General features: G+C 44.2%; 1 protein-coding gene across 1 annotated transcript in view; it reads right to left on the bottom strand.

Annotated features, from left to right (window-relative positions):
• Nucleotides 1-14,641, bottom strand: part of Khdrbs3 (KH RNA binding domain containing, signal transduction associated 3) — a 147,097-nt gene that overhangs the window by 50,490 nt on the left and 81,966 nt on the right. Inside the window, exon 6 of the mRNA XM_051159570.1 lies at nucleotides 12,526-12,721. Coding sequence (XP_051015527.1) covers nucleotides 12,526-12,721 — 196 coding nt within the window. The remainder of the gene's footprint in view (nucleotides 1-12,525; nucleotides 12,722-14,641) is intronic.

Raw genomic sequence — 14,641 nt, forward strand, 5'->3', positions numbered from 1 at the left:
GGCTCTTGGGTACATAAGGAGCATGCACTCTGACACAGGTGGAAAACCTTCCTGTACCACTCCCTGCCTGCTCCCAACGCAGCATATGTCCCGATGTGGAAATCACCACCCCCCCACCCAACTCGGCACATGTCCCGATAACTAGAACACTTGCTTTGAAGCCATCTTCCAGGACAGAGGAAGCAGCGTGGCCTATCTAGTTTTATTTCTGTCACAAGTAAGATCAAGCATAATATTTAAACCTGAGAAAAGCATTTTAAATTGAGAGAATTTAAAAGAGTGATTAAAAACTACTGCTTCAGTGTGGCATCCCTTTAAAGGGAGATAATTATGTTATGAATACTTCACTTTAACTAGGGTGACAACTGGCCATTTTGAGATGTGAAAAGTTTCCACACAGATGCAGTGAGAAAAGCTTCAACAAATTTAAGGTTTATAATGATTAAGTTGAATTTATAAAACAAATAATACAGACTTTTCAGAAGTTCATTTTAGCTAGGACATTCTTGGCAATGCAGCTTCAACAGTATCTTTAGTGAATGTATGGCAAGTGGTTTTGTATAAAGTCAGAGTGCAATACTGCTAATCATAAAGAAATGCCTTCCCATGCCCTCTGCATCACGTGTGAGTGTTTAAACCTGGGATGCCATGGGTAGTACTCGCCTTGTGGTAATAAGAAGTCACCCAAGAGGTCTGAGTCCACCTGTGGCGCTGGGTGTTGTGCATTCCTGTGGGGTTCTCACTAACCTCTCAGAACTCCAAACTTGGCAACTTGTGAAGTGGGAGTGAAAACACAACCCTTGCTGCTTACAATGGCTGTATAAGATTAACCAAAAAAAAAAAAAAAAAAAAAAAGTAGGTGAACCTGTTTCCTTCCTACAGTTCTTTCCCAATAAAGATGGTTCTGGTTCATTTAAAGAACTACCCCATTTTAACTCTATAACTTCTATGTCAGAAAAAAAAAATCAAAGCTATCCAAGGATGACCTCTGTAGAAGATAAACTCTTACAATCTTGCCTGAGATGTAAGGTCTGTATCTCTACTGTGCAAATACTATGACGTAAATAAAGAACTAAATGTCAAAAATCCCTCTGCAGGACCCCATACAGCCTTTGGAGCTGTGCCGGACAGCCACTAGCATAATGTCTTTGGACTTCGTACCTAGCGGAAGTAGAAGAAGTACTTTGGATGGATTTTCTAGATACTCAAAACACTGAGAAACAGCAAGACACTTGAACTAGAAATCTTAAAAGCGAGGGGAAGATAAAACTATAAATGGAGGGAAAATTAAGTGTTAAATTAACAATTGCATAATGATGGGAACGAGGGAAGATCATTCCTCTGAGTGTGTGTTAATGTGGCATCGTTATAAGGCTCACTGTTCCTGACGGGGTCTCACTGCACAGCTCAGGCTGGCCTCAGCCTCCTCACTGCACTAGTGTAAAAGTTTCTCTATTGATCCTGAATGTGTATCATGTGTCCAACACAGTTGGAAAACCTGGTGAAAGAATCAAACAAAAGCCTCTGCCATCATGGAACTGAGATTCTTGCATCAAAGAAAGTAACTGTCTTAGTAATTGTTGGGGAGCAACATTGCAAACGCCAATGCAAAACCCAGCGGATTTACCGGGTGCTTCACGCAGACCCGTTGGACCTTTATTCTTCCCAAGCTCTGGTTTGTTTCAAGATCCCAGCTACCTCTCTGCCACCTCCTTGGGACTTGACACTTGCCCCAGCTGCTCGTTCAGAGTTCCAGAAGATGAGAAGCCAGATAAGCTAAGGGACCAAGTGGACATTACATCAGCTCTGCTCCTGTGCATCTGGACTGACACTCATCATGGCCGACCCTTGAGACAATTGAGGAAATAATCACACAGACAATTGTATTCTGTGATTTAGAGGAGGAAGGGCCGAGAAAGGATGCCACAAGAGAAAATCAGCCACAAGTATTTTAGTCTATTAACCAGTAACTTTTTTTCCTCTCACTTCTTTTTCTTCTCCTTTTTCATTCTTCCTTGTTAGCTGTTTTTGTGTCATCTTCTGTACTTACAGCAGCAGAACAGAGCAGCTTTCTTACTGCTCAGTACTTATTTCTGGTTGTCTCTGCCACTGTGCATGAGACCACAAGAACACGGAATCTGTTCCTTTTCCCCAGTGTCTGTCACTACGCGAGCATCCAAGGAACACTTTCTGAATGAATACATGGCTGCCAGTGACGAATTTTATGGATCTACCCATTCTTCCACATGAACTTCCATCTGAATAATGACAGGTATGCCTAGTGCTGTCCATTCTACAGAGAAAGGGAAGAGGCTCCTGGGCCACCAATGCAGACAGAGGTGGAGATGAAAGCACCCAGCTCCAAGTTTTCTAAGACTTTTCCTTACTCAATTAGAAGAGCCCGCCAAGCACCCCGGAGACCACTATCCAGTCCTACAGCTTGAAGGACAATGAGCCGTTTTGGTTCCACAGGCAGGGTCAGGCCCAACACTTAAACTCTCTAAATCCGCAAGTTGATTAACTCTTTGATCTTTTATTCGAGAGCAAAATGAGTCATAAAATGAAAATCCTACATACTCAGCACAGAGCTTGTCACTGAGGGGCTCAGCTGGTTGCATGGGAGTAACGAGCACCCAGAAAGTGCACTGGAGCACCAACAGGCGCTAGAGCCACCCCATGTCATCTTGCAATTCCTATCTGCTCCCCAAACTGCCATCATGATTTTCAACACAACTGACGGTTTTAGTTGCTTTTCAGCTTCACATAAATGGACTCAGAACAGCTAGTATTTTGGGCCATGTTTCTTTCATTTGGTATGTGTTTTGTGAGAATCACTCACACTGCTGTACACAGCAATGACTGGCTCTCCCCCACTTTGAAACACTGTTCTGCATGATCTGGCTGCCGGTCCCTTGCCTAGTCCACCTGGTCAGCAGTCTCCACCTTGCTTTTGCCTAATGGTTTCCCACTGAGCCTCCTGGGGGAGGCCCTGTGTATTCCTGTTGGGAACCACTCAGATGCACCATGGGGCTCTGGAAAGGGAGGAGGATGGGGGAGGACGGTGCTGTGATCAGTGTAGAAACCTTTTCCAAAGTTCAGGTATTCCAACAGCAGTGCAGGCCACTCCTACTACTCCAAGTCTCACGCAATACCTGAAACCCCCTTTTCATCACAGGTCAGTATGAACGGTACTGGTGCTCTTCCTGAAAGATGAGACTTCACTGGTAAATGTAGCTTTACTTCTGAGCCAGCAACAATAGAAGTCCTTAGCTATTGGATTTTAGGTGACAGATAGAATCCTGAGTACCTCTCACATGACACTCTCATCTTCCTAACGTCCCCAGGTGATAAATGCGACTCTATTTGTAGGTGAGGAACTGAGGCAGAGCAGAGTCCAGTCCAGCTCGCTGGGTTCTCTGCCCCTGAGCCATTGACTAGTTATCACTAGCTTGGCGATGTCGTTATATTTTAAACTGTTACCAAGGTTTGTAAAAATATTCACATTCAAGTGCAATAGTTCTGAGTATCTTTTAGGACCCACTTCCTGTCACGTACCTCATGCACTATTTACCTAAAAATAAACTACACAGTGAAAAAACATCTCTATGAGAATAAAGATGTGAAGAAAGCTCATTGATGACACATTACCATCCAACTCCCAGTCTGCAGAACAGGGTCTCCTCTGTGTTTGGGAGTCTCCAGAGAAATCCCTTCTGGCTACCCTAGGCTACCCCACCTCAGGGCTACTCGTTCCCTACTTGACGGTAATGCTACTTCCTCAGGAAACCTCTGTCTTTGGTCCTATGTACTTTTCGCACATAAGTTAGTTATGTATACTATTATCCTAAAACTCAACTGTGTTTTGTCTCTGTATCAAGAAATCACACACTGAGTCTTTTCCAAACACTGGGCCCTGGTGATAAAAAGGGGCATAGTGCCTGCCATCAACAACTTACTATATACTGGGAAACTCTCAGACAGGAAAGATCAAATCACTGTAAGGTAAGTTACGCATCCACACAAGAGGATGACCACCTAAAGGAATCAGGGTTGTAAGCAGATTGAAAATGACAGTGGTAAGTGCTGGAGGAGACCACACACACTAAGGCTAACCTCACAGTAACACAAGGATTAGTCGAAGCTGGAAGCAACCATGAAGGAAATGTAAGAAAAGCTGTCTGCCCTGCCCAACTTGCCTATACTCATATATTTAACATATGGGATTATTTTGTACAATCTTCCAGTCCTACGCTAAAAAGCAGGTCAGAAAGAGGGCTGACTAGTGAGCTACTTCCCACAAACTGTATACTGTTATTTCTGGTAAAGTAGATCTAAGAGATTATACAACATTCATGTTTTTATCTAAATAAGGTGTTCCTGGGCTTTTCAAATCACAGTTGTAAAAGTGCATCTTCATAAATCACCATTTCACAATCTGCACTCTGTTTTAATTAAAATGGTCACTATGGAACATGGAAATAAGCTAGTTGAAGGAATCCCGGATTAGTTCCCTGTCAACATCACCCAGCAGCTGTGCTGGGGAAACGCAGAGGCAGTGAAGCCCTCTTGTACACAAAGTTCCAAAATCTGTTGGGAATCGAGTTTTAGGTGAAGCCAGGAATGGTGGAGGATGAACTCCGGAAGCAGGGAGAAGTAGGTCTCTGAATTCAAGGCCACCCTGCTCTACATAGCAAGAATCAGTCTCAGAAACAACAACAACAATAATCCCCTGCCCCCACAAACCTTCAGGTAAGCCTCAGCAAGAGCATTCTTCCTGTTGGACTCTTCACACACAATCTATGCTAAGGACTGACAGGTAAATTTCAAAGGCATGCCTGGCTTTCCCTAATGGCCTCCCTGATGTCCCAGCACTAGGGAGGAAGTGCTAAAGTACTCCCAAGGGACACGGGGAGGCTATCATTTTTCTTCAAAACAGCTTCTATCCAGTACAGCCTTAATGGGCCATCAACTAGGAGAACAGGCAAGCTGTGTCTCTGCTAAAAGAACGTGGGGTTTGGGGCTGTGCTTTTACGCAAAAGCATCTCTGACTCTTCAGTGGGTCTGAGCCATAGCTGCTTGTCCTGTGAGGAAGCAGCAGGCAAGGCAGGCCTGACATGCCTGATACGTGAACTGTGAACGGCAGCCGCCTTTTCTCTCATTCAAAGCCATTGTTGCACAGCACAATGGTCCCCTGACTTGGAATGGAACCCATGAATCAATGATAAGGGCTTGCTGTTCTATGCTTTTGTGGTCATTCACAAATGAAGGTACTTCAGGAACCACCAGCTCATTTGTTGTATACCCAACAAATGAGTGATGATGTCTTACTGACTTGACAGTGGCTTAGCATCACCTCCAGTAAGTTAGCAAGCCAGACAGCAGCAGCTGGGACAAATGGTGCTTGGCCAGTTATGCCTGGACTTACAATAAGAAGTTTCCCTCTAGCTCTGGTTCTTGTAGGGTTCTGTACATTTTCTTATTTATTCTAGCCCACGGCATTATATGAGTAAGAATATAACACACAAAAGCATAGCATGGGGACCAAGAATTGGGCCCCAGTCCTACTAGCTCATTCCCTCTTAGCTCTGTGGCCTTGGACTGGTGCTGACCTAATCAGGCTTGGTGACCAGGGTCCTTCCTTCCTTTCCAGATGAGGCAAGCTAGGAGCGCATCTCAGAGCTGCACACACAATTGTGCAAGTGAAACTTAGAACAGCCTGCTCACTTCTCACCCAGATCCCTGTGAAGGCCTCAGATGCCTGTGCATTACCCCCTAGGAATCTTGAAGGTAGGTGCAGGGGTTAGAGCGCTGGTCTCTGCCATTCAGACCTGTACAACAAACTCCAGGGGCCTTTGCTGTCTCGTCAATGTACAGAGCACAGCCTTCGCTTAGCATTTATCCAGTAGGCAAGGCCACACCACACCAGGCAACTTCAGCACACTCTCCTGCTCTGTTCCCTGCACAAGCACACTGTAGCTGGCTTATAGAAACATACTCAGACCTGCACAGAGAAAGGCCTTCAATATTCTTACTAAGCTGCAGGACTGCACACAGAATACCCTATAAACTGGGGCACGAGACTCATGACTCAGCTCAGCCTTACACACTGGGTGACGGCACCTTAGGAAGACGACATGAGTCACTCACTGCCCAGGCTTCAAAGCCGAATCAATCATAATTAAATGAGTCAGAGAATAAGAATAATATGCTTGTATTTCTAAGACAACGTAAGTTTACGCATCATGAAGGATTCAACGAATCTTAGTTCTGGGGCCAGCACACTGGCTCAGTGAGTAAAGGCGCTCACTGCTAAGCTTGACAGCCTAAACTCTAACCCTTGGGTCCACAGAGGGAAAGGAGCAAACTGACAACCTGTCCCCTGACTTGCTGACAAACACAACTGTGTGTACACACATGTAAATTAAATACTTTTTCAAAACTATTTTAGTACTCTAATACAGCAGTTCAGTTTTAGTTTGTTTCTATCATCATTAAATACTTGCTTTTTTGTATTCTGTCATTTTCCCTTCCAAATCAGGGCTTTTACTTGCAACATAAAGGATGCTGAAAGGCCCTTTTAGCCTCTTAGAACAAGTTCCTCATAAATGGCACTAGCATTTCATATCTCTTAGCTCACCAAATGAACCCCATAATGTTCACTACACTGGCTTAATATAGTCATTTTTCCTTCATCAAGAAGGTGGAAAAATATATGCAGGCCTGGCCATGAACTGAGAGTCAGAGAACATAATAATGGCCAAGTGAGCCACTTTCTGTATGCTCAGGTGACATCCACAAACTGTCAGGCCCTGTGCAAGGCTCCTGCAAATGGAATAAAGGCAAGAAAGAAACCCACAATCTACTGACCACAAAGCCAAGTACCAGAGTCAGAGGCAGTGCTAAGTGGTGGAGGTGAGGGTGACACAGCAACCTAGCAACCTGGGGAGCCCAGTGTCCTAGGAGAAACTCTAAGTAACAATGCAGCCACTCGTGCTGCATGCTTCAGGCCCTGTGGCTAGAACTGAGATGCCCACAAGGCCTGTGAACAAACACCAAGTTAGGGAGACAAATAGCCATAGTTCCCAAATGGCCAGTGGCAGCCTCTGACCTTCGTCCTCACACAGCAAAGGACACCAGGAGTCAGCTTCTACACTCTTCTGTCTTCGTTCTTATCTCACAAGAACCGACCCCTCCCCCCGCAAGAAATGACCAATCTCTTCCTTTTTTCAGCTCTTTGTGTGTATGTGTACAAACTTAACCTCTCTTGTTTGGCTCATGGAACATTTACTCTATTTTATGGGATAAAGTATTGTTCGGTTCTACAATTGAAAACAATGGCAATTCAGATCTTCAAATTCAATCCTTTTTCCCCTTTGACACTACCAGCATCTGATAAGGACAGAGGCTCCAGTTGGAGGGGGAGGGTAAGACAGGAGAAAGCATTAAAAGGAAAGGTATAGCAGGGGGAGGCGTGCCAAGACCATAGCTCTGTGCTTAGGGAGTGTCCTGACACAGATGGAGCCCTGCAGGCTGACCGGCTGGGAACAAAAGGCTGATGATGCCTCTACAGTCAGTCAGCAGAACAGGACATTCAACTTCATCCTGAGGACACTGGTGGAACTCTAAACAAGTCTCTCTCCCTTATGTGGCAGGGAGTGACAGCACATGTAAAGTCTGGCTGCAAAGGGTTTACATAACCTTTGTGATTGCTGGGCGTGTCCTGCAGGGTGACCTGAATCCAACCTTCACAGCCATGCTTGCAGGGACACAAGTATTTCCTTCCACATAGATGATCACTTCTTTTAAAGCAGAGTTGTTACTTATGCCCAAAGTCACACGTTGGTAATTATAAATAATTGGTAATAGGCCAGCAAGTCGGAGTTGCTTTGACTATTTGAACGCCTGAGGAGTTGACTGTGGCTCTTCGCATGTGTGGCCATGTCGGGCAGAAACTGTGGGGAGACACATTGCTTACTTAGGACTGGATGTTGTAATGGAGAGGGTAGTGATGTAGGGGTAACCTCTTGGATCTGTGATAACTTAGAGAACTTGTGTAGAACCTCGGTAAACTCTAAGTCACCAGTTATTGTTTGGTGTTCAAAGAATCCACATATAGAGAGCAGGAACAAGACCCAGACCAGGAGCCCCACTCCCAGCACTTCACAGTGAGTGCTTAGCTTATGCAAACATTAGACATATTTCTCTAAAAGCAGCAGCAGAGAGAAAGCCTTTCCCTTTCACAGTCTGTCAGTTGCAGATAACTGATAAGATCCTGCAGGGACAGAAATGCAGCTGCCATGCACACCAGGGATGCACGCTTGCTCACATTCATGGTTTCTTTTACTGTGACCAAGAAGCAGCATGCCCCCACTTTGCGGGAATGCCGGGTTCTGCCAAGCTGGTCTTCCTGTGATCACACTTAGAATTGTTAAAGTGCTCACAGTAAAAACACTGTATGTTACACTAATTAAGTTTTCAGTTATGTAATTATTTAGGTATAAGAAATAAGTTAGTGTCACTGGGAGAAAGGAACTTCTTATTCTTCAGAAAAAGAGATGCGGGGTTACTGTAATTAGGGCTAATTTTTCTACCTTGAAGCAGAGTGTAAGGCCCCTCTATACACTCAGTAACTGAAAACACACCCATTACTTATTTTCTGCATTTTTTTGGTAAAAAATAGCAAAGATGGACTACTCTGCTCATCTGGAATAGTTGTTAAAGAAAAGTCCACTCAAATATCCAGATAGGAGTTCTAAACAAAGCATTGAGTATACTAGGATTTCAAATAAACACACACACACACACACACACACACATGCACAGAGCAGGATTCTTCCTCCGGGCTAGGTTTAAATAAGCAACATGATGATACCCTACCCCCATATATACTCTAGAATAATCCCTCAAACAATTAATACTGAATCTTTTAAAAAAACTGAGATGGCTAAATATAATCAAACATGAGTTATGGAAATAAATTTTCTTCTTACTGAATACCTGTTAAGGACTTTTAAAAAATTCTTACTCATTGTAGGGTCAGAAATCAAATCCAAAGCTGCATGTACCCTATGCAGATAAGCGAAGGCCCCAATCTTAAGGACATTTTTAGAATTTACGTTTCTGAATTGCAGATGAAGCTCTCAGAGATAGGAATAATCTGATGTCCTTAAGACAGCAAAAGGACCTCTCTTATTTATTTTGAGTTTTGGTTTGTTTTAATCTTCATCCATCGTTCCTAACAGTTGTCCATTTTCATTTACCAACTTAAAGTGCCATAAAACAGGTAAATACTCATAGTGAAAAAAGGGCACAAACAGTTCTTAATCAAGTCAGTGCAACCTCCATACAGGAAAGTTACCCAGCTCGGTAAGGCTCTTTAGCCAGCAAATCCCTAAGGGAGTGTACTAGAAACTGCCGCCAGTGGCTAGAGAAAAACTAATAAAGACATGGCTTCTCTTCAGGAGAGCAAACGCAGACATTTGTACTACGCAGTTTGATGCTAGCTCAAAAGACACAGCAACAGTGGCGTGTCACAGAGGCCTCGGCAGTGTGCTGCCGTTGGCAACTTTCTAAAACTTGGCCTTCCTCATGGTACAGATCCTTCCACAGCCCTCCATCTAGTCAGCAAGCATTAAAGGTCGAGGTGCGCCAGACAGGACATTAGCTGCTGGAAAGGAGAAGGTGAGTAGGGAGAGGGGCAGAAGCCCCTCCCCTCGGAGAAGCTGGCTCAGGTTACTCCACTGCAGTGCAACAGCTCAGCTGTCCTGTCTTTCACTTGCTCTAAGATGAAAAACTACTTTTATTATTCAGGGCTCTCAAGTTCAAAGTTTGGCATTTTGTAGTGTGCCTATGCTAGCAGGGAAAAAACTGAAAAAAGAAAACCAAAGTTTAGGGCTGTTTGTTTTGTTGTTTTGTTTGTTAATATACCCTTTGCATGCAAGGATGCAAGCTAAACACTTGACAACCCATCAAGATTTCAAAGAGTTCAGACCAATGGCCAATGTACAGTCCCAAGTCAGAGACCACCAAGCTCCACTGGTGTGACTGAAAAGGGACATCAAGTTTCAGGTGGGTCAAGAGGACAGGATGAGGTTAAGAGAGAAGAGTTGAGAAACTGCTAAGGGCAACTTAACGATATGTGAGGGGAGGCTTTTCTCCTTCCTGCACCAGCCATCAGTGGTGTCCCAGCATACAGCTGTTGAGCTGTAATCAAGGGATTACAAAAAGCTAGGCTAAATGGGGAAAATCCTTCAGCCTGGCTATTAATCTAAAAGGTAATGCAATGAGTAACAGATGTGAAAGCTAGTGATCACATTTGTAGTCTGAATCCTTCATGGGAGGAGTCACTTGGCCAAGGTGTACAGTTATGACAAGGCTTTGTCTCCTGCATCCTGCTATTCCTCCTAACATGGCCTGGAAAGTGTACATGCATGGAGTTGGGAGCTGATGCCTCCCAGGCAAATGAAAGCAAGAAGGAGAAATTATCTGAATGCAACTCTAGGGTGTGGTGCGAGTACCACAGAATCAGCACTGGCCCCGTGTGCAAACCATTGCTTCCAGTGTCCTGGAGAGAGCCATGTGTGAGGGCAGGACTTAAGAAATAATGGCAGGCGCTTTTCCTTTCACAGCACTCTAATCTTTGCTCCTGAAAATGAATCAAGTGACTTTCTGAAGGGCTCCCATAGTAGTTGAGGCCAAATAGAGTAAATTCATTTGGACGATATTTATCTGTCAAGTCACCAATTTGATTGATCCAATTATTTTCTCATTATCAAAAATTGAACAAAAAAATTAGAGAGCTACAGGTAACCAACAACCCATCCCTACGCCTGCCCCTATCCCCTGCTTGCTGGCCAAAAATAAGGGTCCATTTGCTTTTGCTTTTCTCATCTGGGCAAGAAATATTTAGATTAACTCATCTAATTTCTAAGCTGAGGAGCAGACACACCCAGAGGCAGGGAACAAGGATGTAGCTTCAGTAGAAGGCTCTCAAGCAGTCCTTATCAGGGACATGGAAAGATGACAATAATTTTCTAAACGTGTAGTATGAAACCTGCAAATAAATGTTAAATTGCCTAACTCAATTCAAATGGATGGTGAAATGAATTCCATGACCCACAGCCCCTGCCCAGCAATTTCTAGAACACCGTCCAGCCACGCGTTGGTCTAAGAGCAGTCAAGGTAAGCCAGGTGGGAATAACGTGACTCGTGGCATGGACCTACGAGGGCTGTGATGGCACTCCTTCTCTTTGTTGGCCCTACTACTTTCGGAAGAGTCAGCATTTGGAGAAGAACTTGTGACATAGCCATCCCTGTCAGTTTCACAAGAACATAAAGAAGCAGGAAAACAAGCAACTTGAGGAGATGTGAGAAGAGCGAAGAGCCGCACCCTCCTACAACGGAAGAGCAAAACCGAGAACCGGGCATGGAACGACGGCAGGGTTGAGTGTAAACCACAGGGCTACATCAAAGGAGCCAAGCGCTGCCCATCCCTGCCCTGCCACATGGTCAGCTGAGTGAGAGAGCAACTGCAACAATGGCTGTAATGCCCAAGGGCTCAGCAGCTCAGTAACTGGCCCCACGAGTTTCTGCAGCAATAGCTGGCCTATGGAGCAGCAGAAATGGAGATGCACCATATGGGAAGGGCGGTCTGGACCAAAAGCAGAAGAAGAAACATTTGTTCCATTTCAGTTAAGTCCCGAGTGCACAAGGCAAAGCAGCCACAGATGAAACTAAAGAAGATTATGGTGACCACGGGAAAAACGAAACCTTCTAGAAACTGCAAAGAAGTGTCCAGCACCTCCATAAAGTAGTCAAGTAAAAGCCATTAGTACTAGTGTCTTATCCCTGTCACTGCCTTTAACAACTGTCCTCATTCTCCTGTTCCATATCCACAGTTACTGGCAGGGATCATCCATCAACTGGCCTCTCACTTTCCCAGTCTGTAATAAGCAATGAAGCTACAAGAAGAACCCCAGAGGTTGGCACCCTTACTGGGTCCCTTCCATACTATCCTCTGTTGACAGCTGTACTTCCTTCTCTTGTCTTATATACAAACCATATCCGAGAACTCAAGAATTGGTATTTAAAAAAAAGATAATTGATGCAAAAATACAGAGTTTTAATATTTTCTTCACTAAAAAGAACTTTAGCTACAAATCCATGCTTTACTAAGCAGATTAAAATGACACATTTTAAGGCAATGCCATCTTGGTATATTTAGGAAGTCACTTTTCCAGTGACTGACTTACTCAGAGGCAACCTGAGATGGAATATAAAAGGATGCTCTAGTTGGCTCATGGAAGAGTTATTAGCTATCTGCTGTACTCTGCCTTGCATTCCCCACAGCTAAAATTCTTTCAAGTTGCCTGGCATAACCGGTAATAGACTTTTGAATTTCTATGCTAAGTAATTTTAATATTCGACAACTATTTGCTAAGCTAAGGAAGTGAACAAGAGAATACAACTATGACACAGTATCTGGACCAGATCAACTTGGTCTCCAAAGCTGCCGCCTTTACTTACATACTCTCCATAGGTCTCCTGTGTTGGGGGTGGTGGTGGAGGTCTGTATCCAGTTGGGGGGACACCTCGTGCTCTGGGAGTGAGAAGTCCTCTTCCCCGGCTCACTGGCCCTCGGGTAGAAAGGACTCCTCGGGGAGTTGGTGTCCCACGTGGTACCCCAACTGCAACAGGCCTGGCTGTGACTCCTCCTCTTCCCCTATAAGCAAGAGCATCAAATTAGCAGCATCTGTCATATTTTCTAATTTGTCATTCTTTATCGATTTTGACATCTCAGACAATTGGCCATTCCAAACTTCTGTAAGATGTAGTAAGGACAATGCAGACAAAGTAAATCACAGCAAATAAACATGGATCTAGGCAGCTGGCACAGTACAACATGGGAATATCCAAGGCAGAGCCCAATTTCTTCACTGTAGCCACAATGGGAAGCTCTGACTTCTGGGAGGCCACACAAATGATACCCTTCTAGAATGACAGCGAATGTGACTCCAACACACAAGTGGGCCCTTTCATGTTCATCTATGGACAAGGAAACTTGAGATTTGGAGAGATCTTAAAATTGCTTGCGGGCTGGAGAGATGGCTCAGAGGTTAAGAGCACTGACTGATCTTCCAGAGGTCCTGAGTTCAATTCCCAGCAACCACATGGTGGCTCACAACCATCTATAATGTGATCTGATGCTCTCTTGTGGCCTGTAGGTGTACATGTAGACCACTGTATCAATAATAAATAAATCTTTTAAAAAAAATTGCTTGCAAGCACACACGGAGCAAAGAAGGGATTCAAAATATATGTCCCAGTTCCACTAAGTCCAACCCAGAGAGGCTTAAGGAAACAGAAGCGGGTATCCATGAGGGGTCCACGGCTTCCACCTCAGCCCTCCACAGCAACCTGCAACTGTAGAGCAAAGGCAAGAAGCAAAGGTGTGTGCCTGCAGTACACACCCCTACATTCATGCTACTCCCCCAAGTCTCTCTTTTAGGGTTTCCTGAGTCACAGGTAGGGTGAGGCAGTGCACAGGAAGACAATGGGTAAAGACATCTACTGTGTTAAGGAAGAAGCTTAGTTCTTTCCTTTGCAATAAAAATGTAAAGGTTTTATTATGATGTTACTACTTCCTACATACCGTATGATTTAACTTCAGATGCATTCAGGATCAGAAAAGTATCCTGAAGCGGTGATGGTGAGGCAATGCTAGAAGACTTTGGGAGCCAGTGTGTTCTGCTCTGAGCCGCCAGAGTGGCCTCACAAGGCACATACCCTACAAATTTATTCATGCAATGAGCTAAAAAATATGCTAACAGGAGAAGAGTTTTAAGTGGTCAATACTGAGAGACTACCTCATGGGACACAACGGTTTTTGTGAATTTACCATGTACTAGGGAATAAACGAGGGAGACGTAGATACGGTACATTCAGTTTGATAAACAGGAGTAACTAAAAGATGGTGATAAGAACCAGCTCCCAGGGAAGCTCCCCAAAGACCTTGTAATGCCATTAAAATATTACCACATCCTTCTCATGATTGTCACATGGTTCTGCCTGCTGAATGTAGTTTGTTTTATACATGTGTAATAACATAAAAGTATTAATAAAAAATATTACCGTATCATGACAGGGTTTTAAAGCAATGTTCACATTTTGAGACATGGTGTCACTATGAACCCCTAGCTGGCAAAGAGCCTGCTATGTAGACCAGTGTGGCTTCTGCGATTCCAGGCTTGACCCCTTGATTTCTTTCAAGAAGCAAATAGTGCCAGGCAGCAGGGAATGTACTCTTTGTAGCTTTGTGTTGTGACTGCCCTCACATGTAAACATTGTACACCCAGTATTCAAGCTTACTTCATGTTTTGCCATAAAGAAAACCGAAGATAAATTTGAGTCTCAACCACCAACTGGGGGTAGCTTTAAATGAAAGGCAGTACACATGTCCTAACCATGTGGCACATGGGCAGAGAAAGGGGTTTCTCCACCGGTTACATTCTAGAATAAAGAAAGTGTCTCTCATCCGTACCTCTTGGTAACCTCACCACCTTCGTTGAAAGACCAAATGAGAAGCTGCTAATGATTTAAGGAACAGTGAGTTACCACACACTGGCGTTGAGTGCGCCCCACC

Source organism: Acomys russatus, chromosome 17, assembly GCF_903995435.1.
Source record: "Acomys russatus chromosome 17, mAcoRus1.1, whole genome shotgun sequence".
NCBI lineage: Eukaryota > Metazoa > Chordata > Mammalia > Rodentia > Muridae > Acomys > Acomys russatus.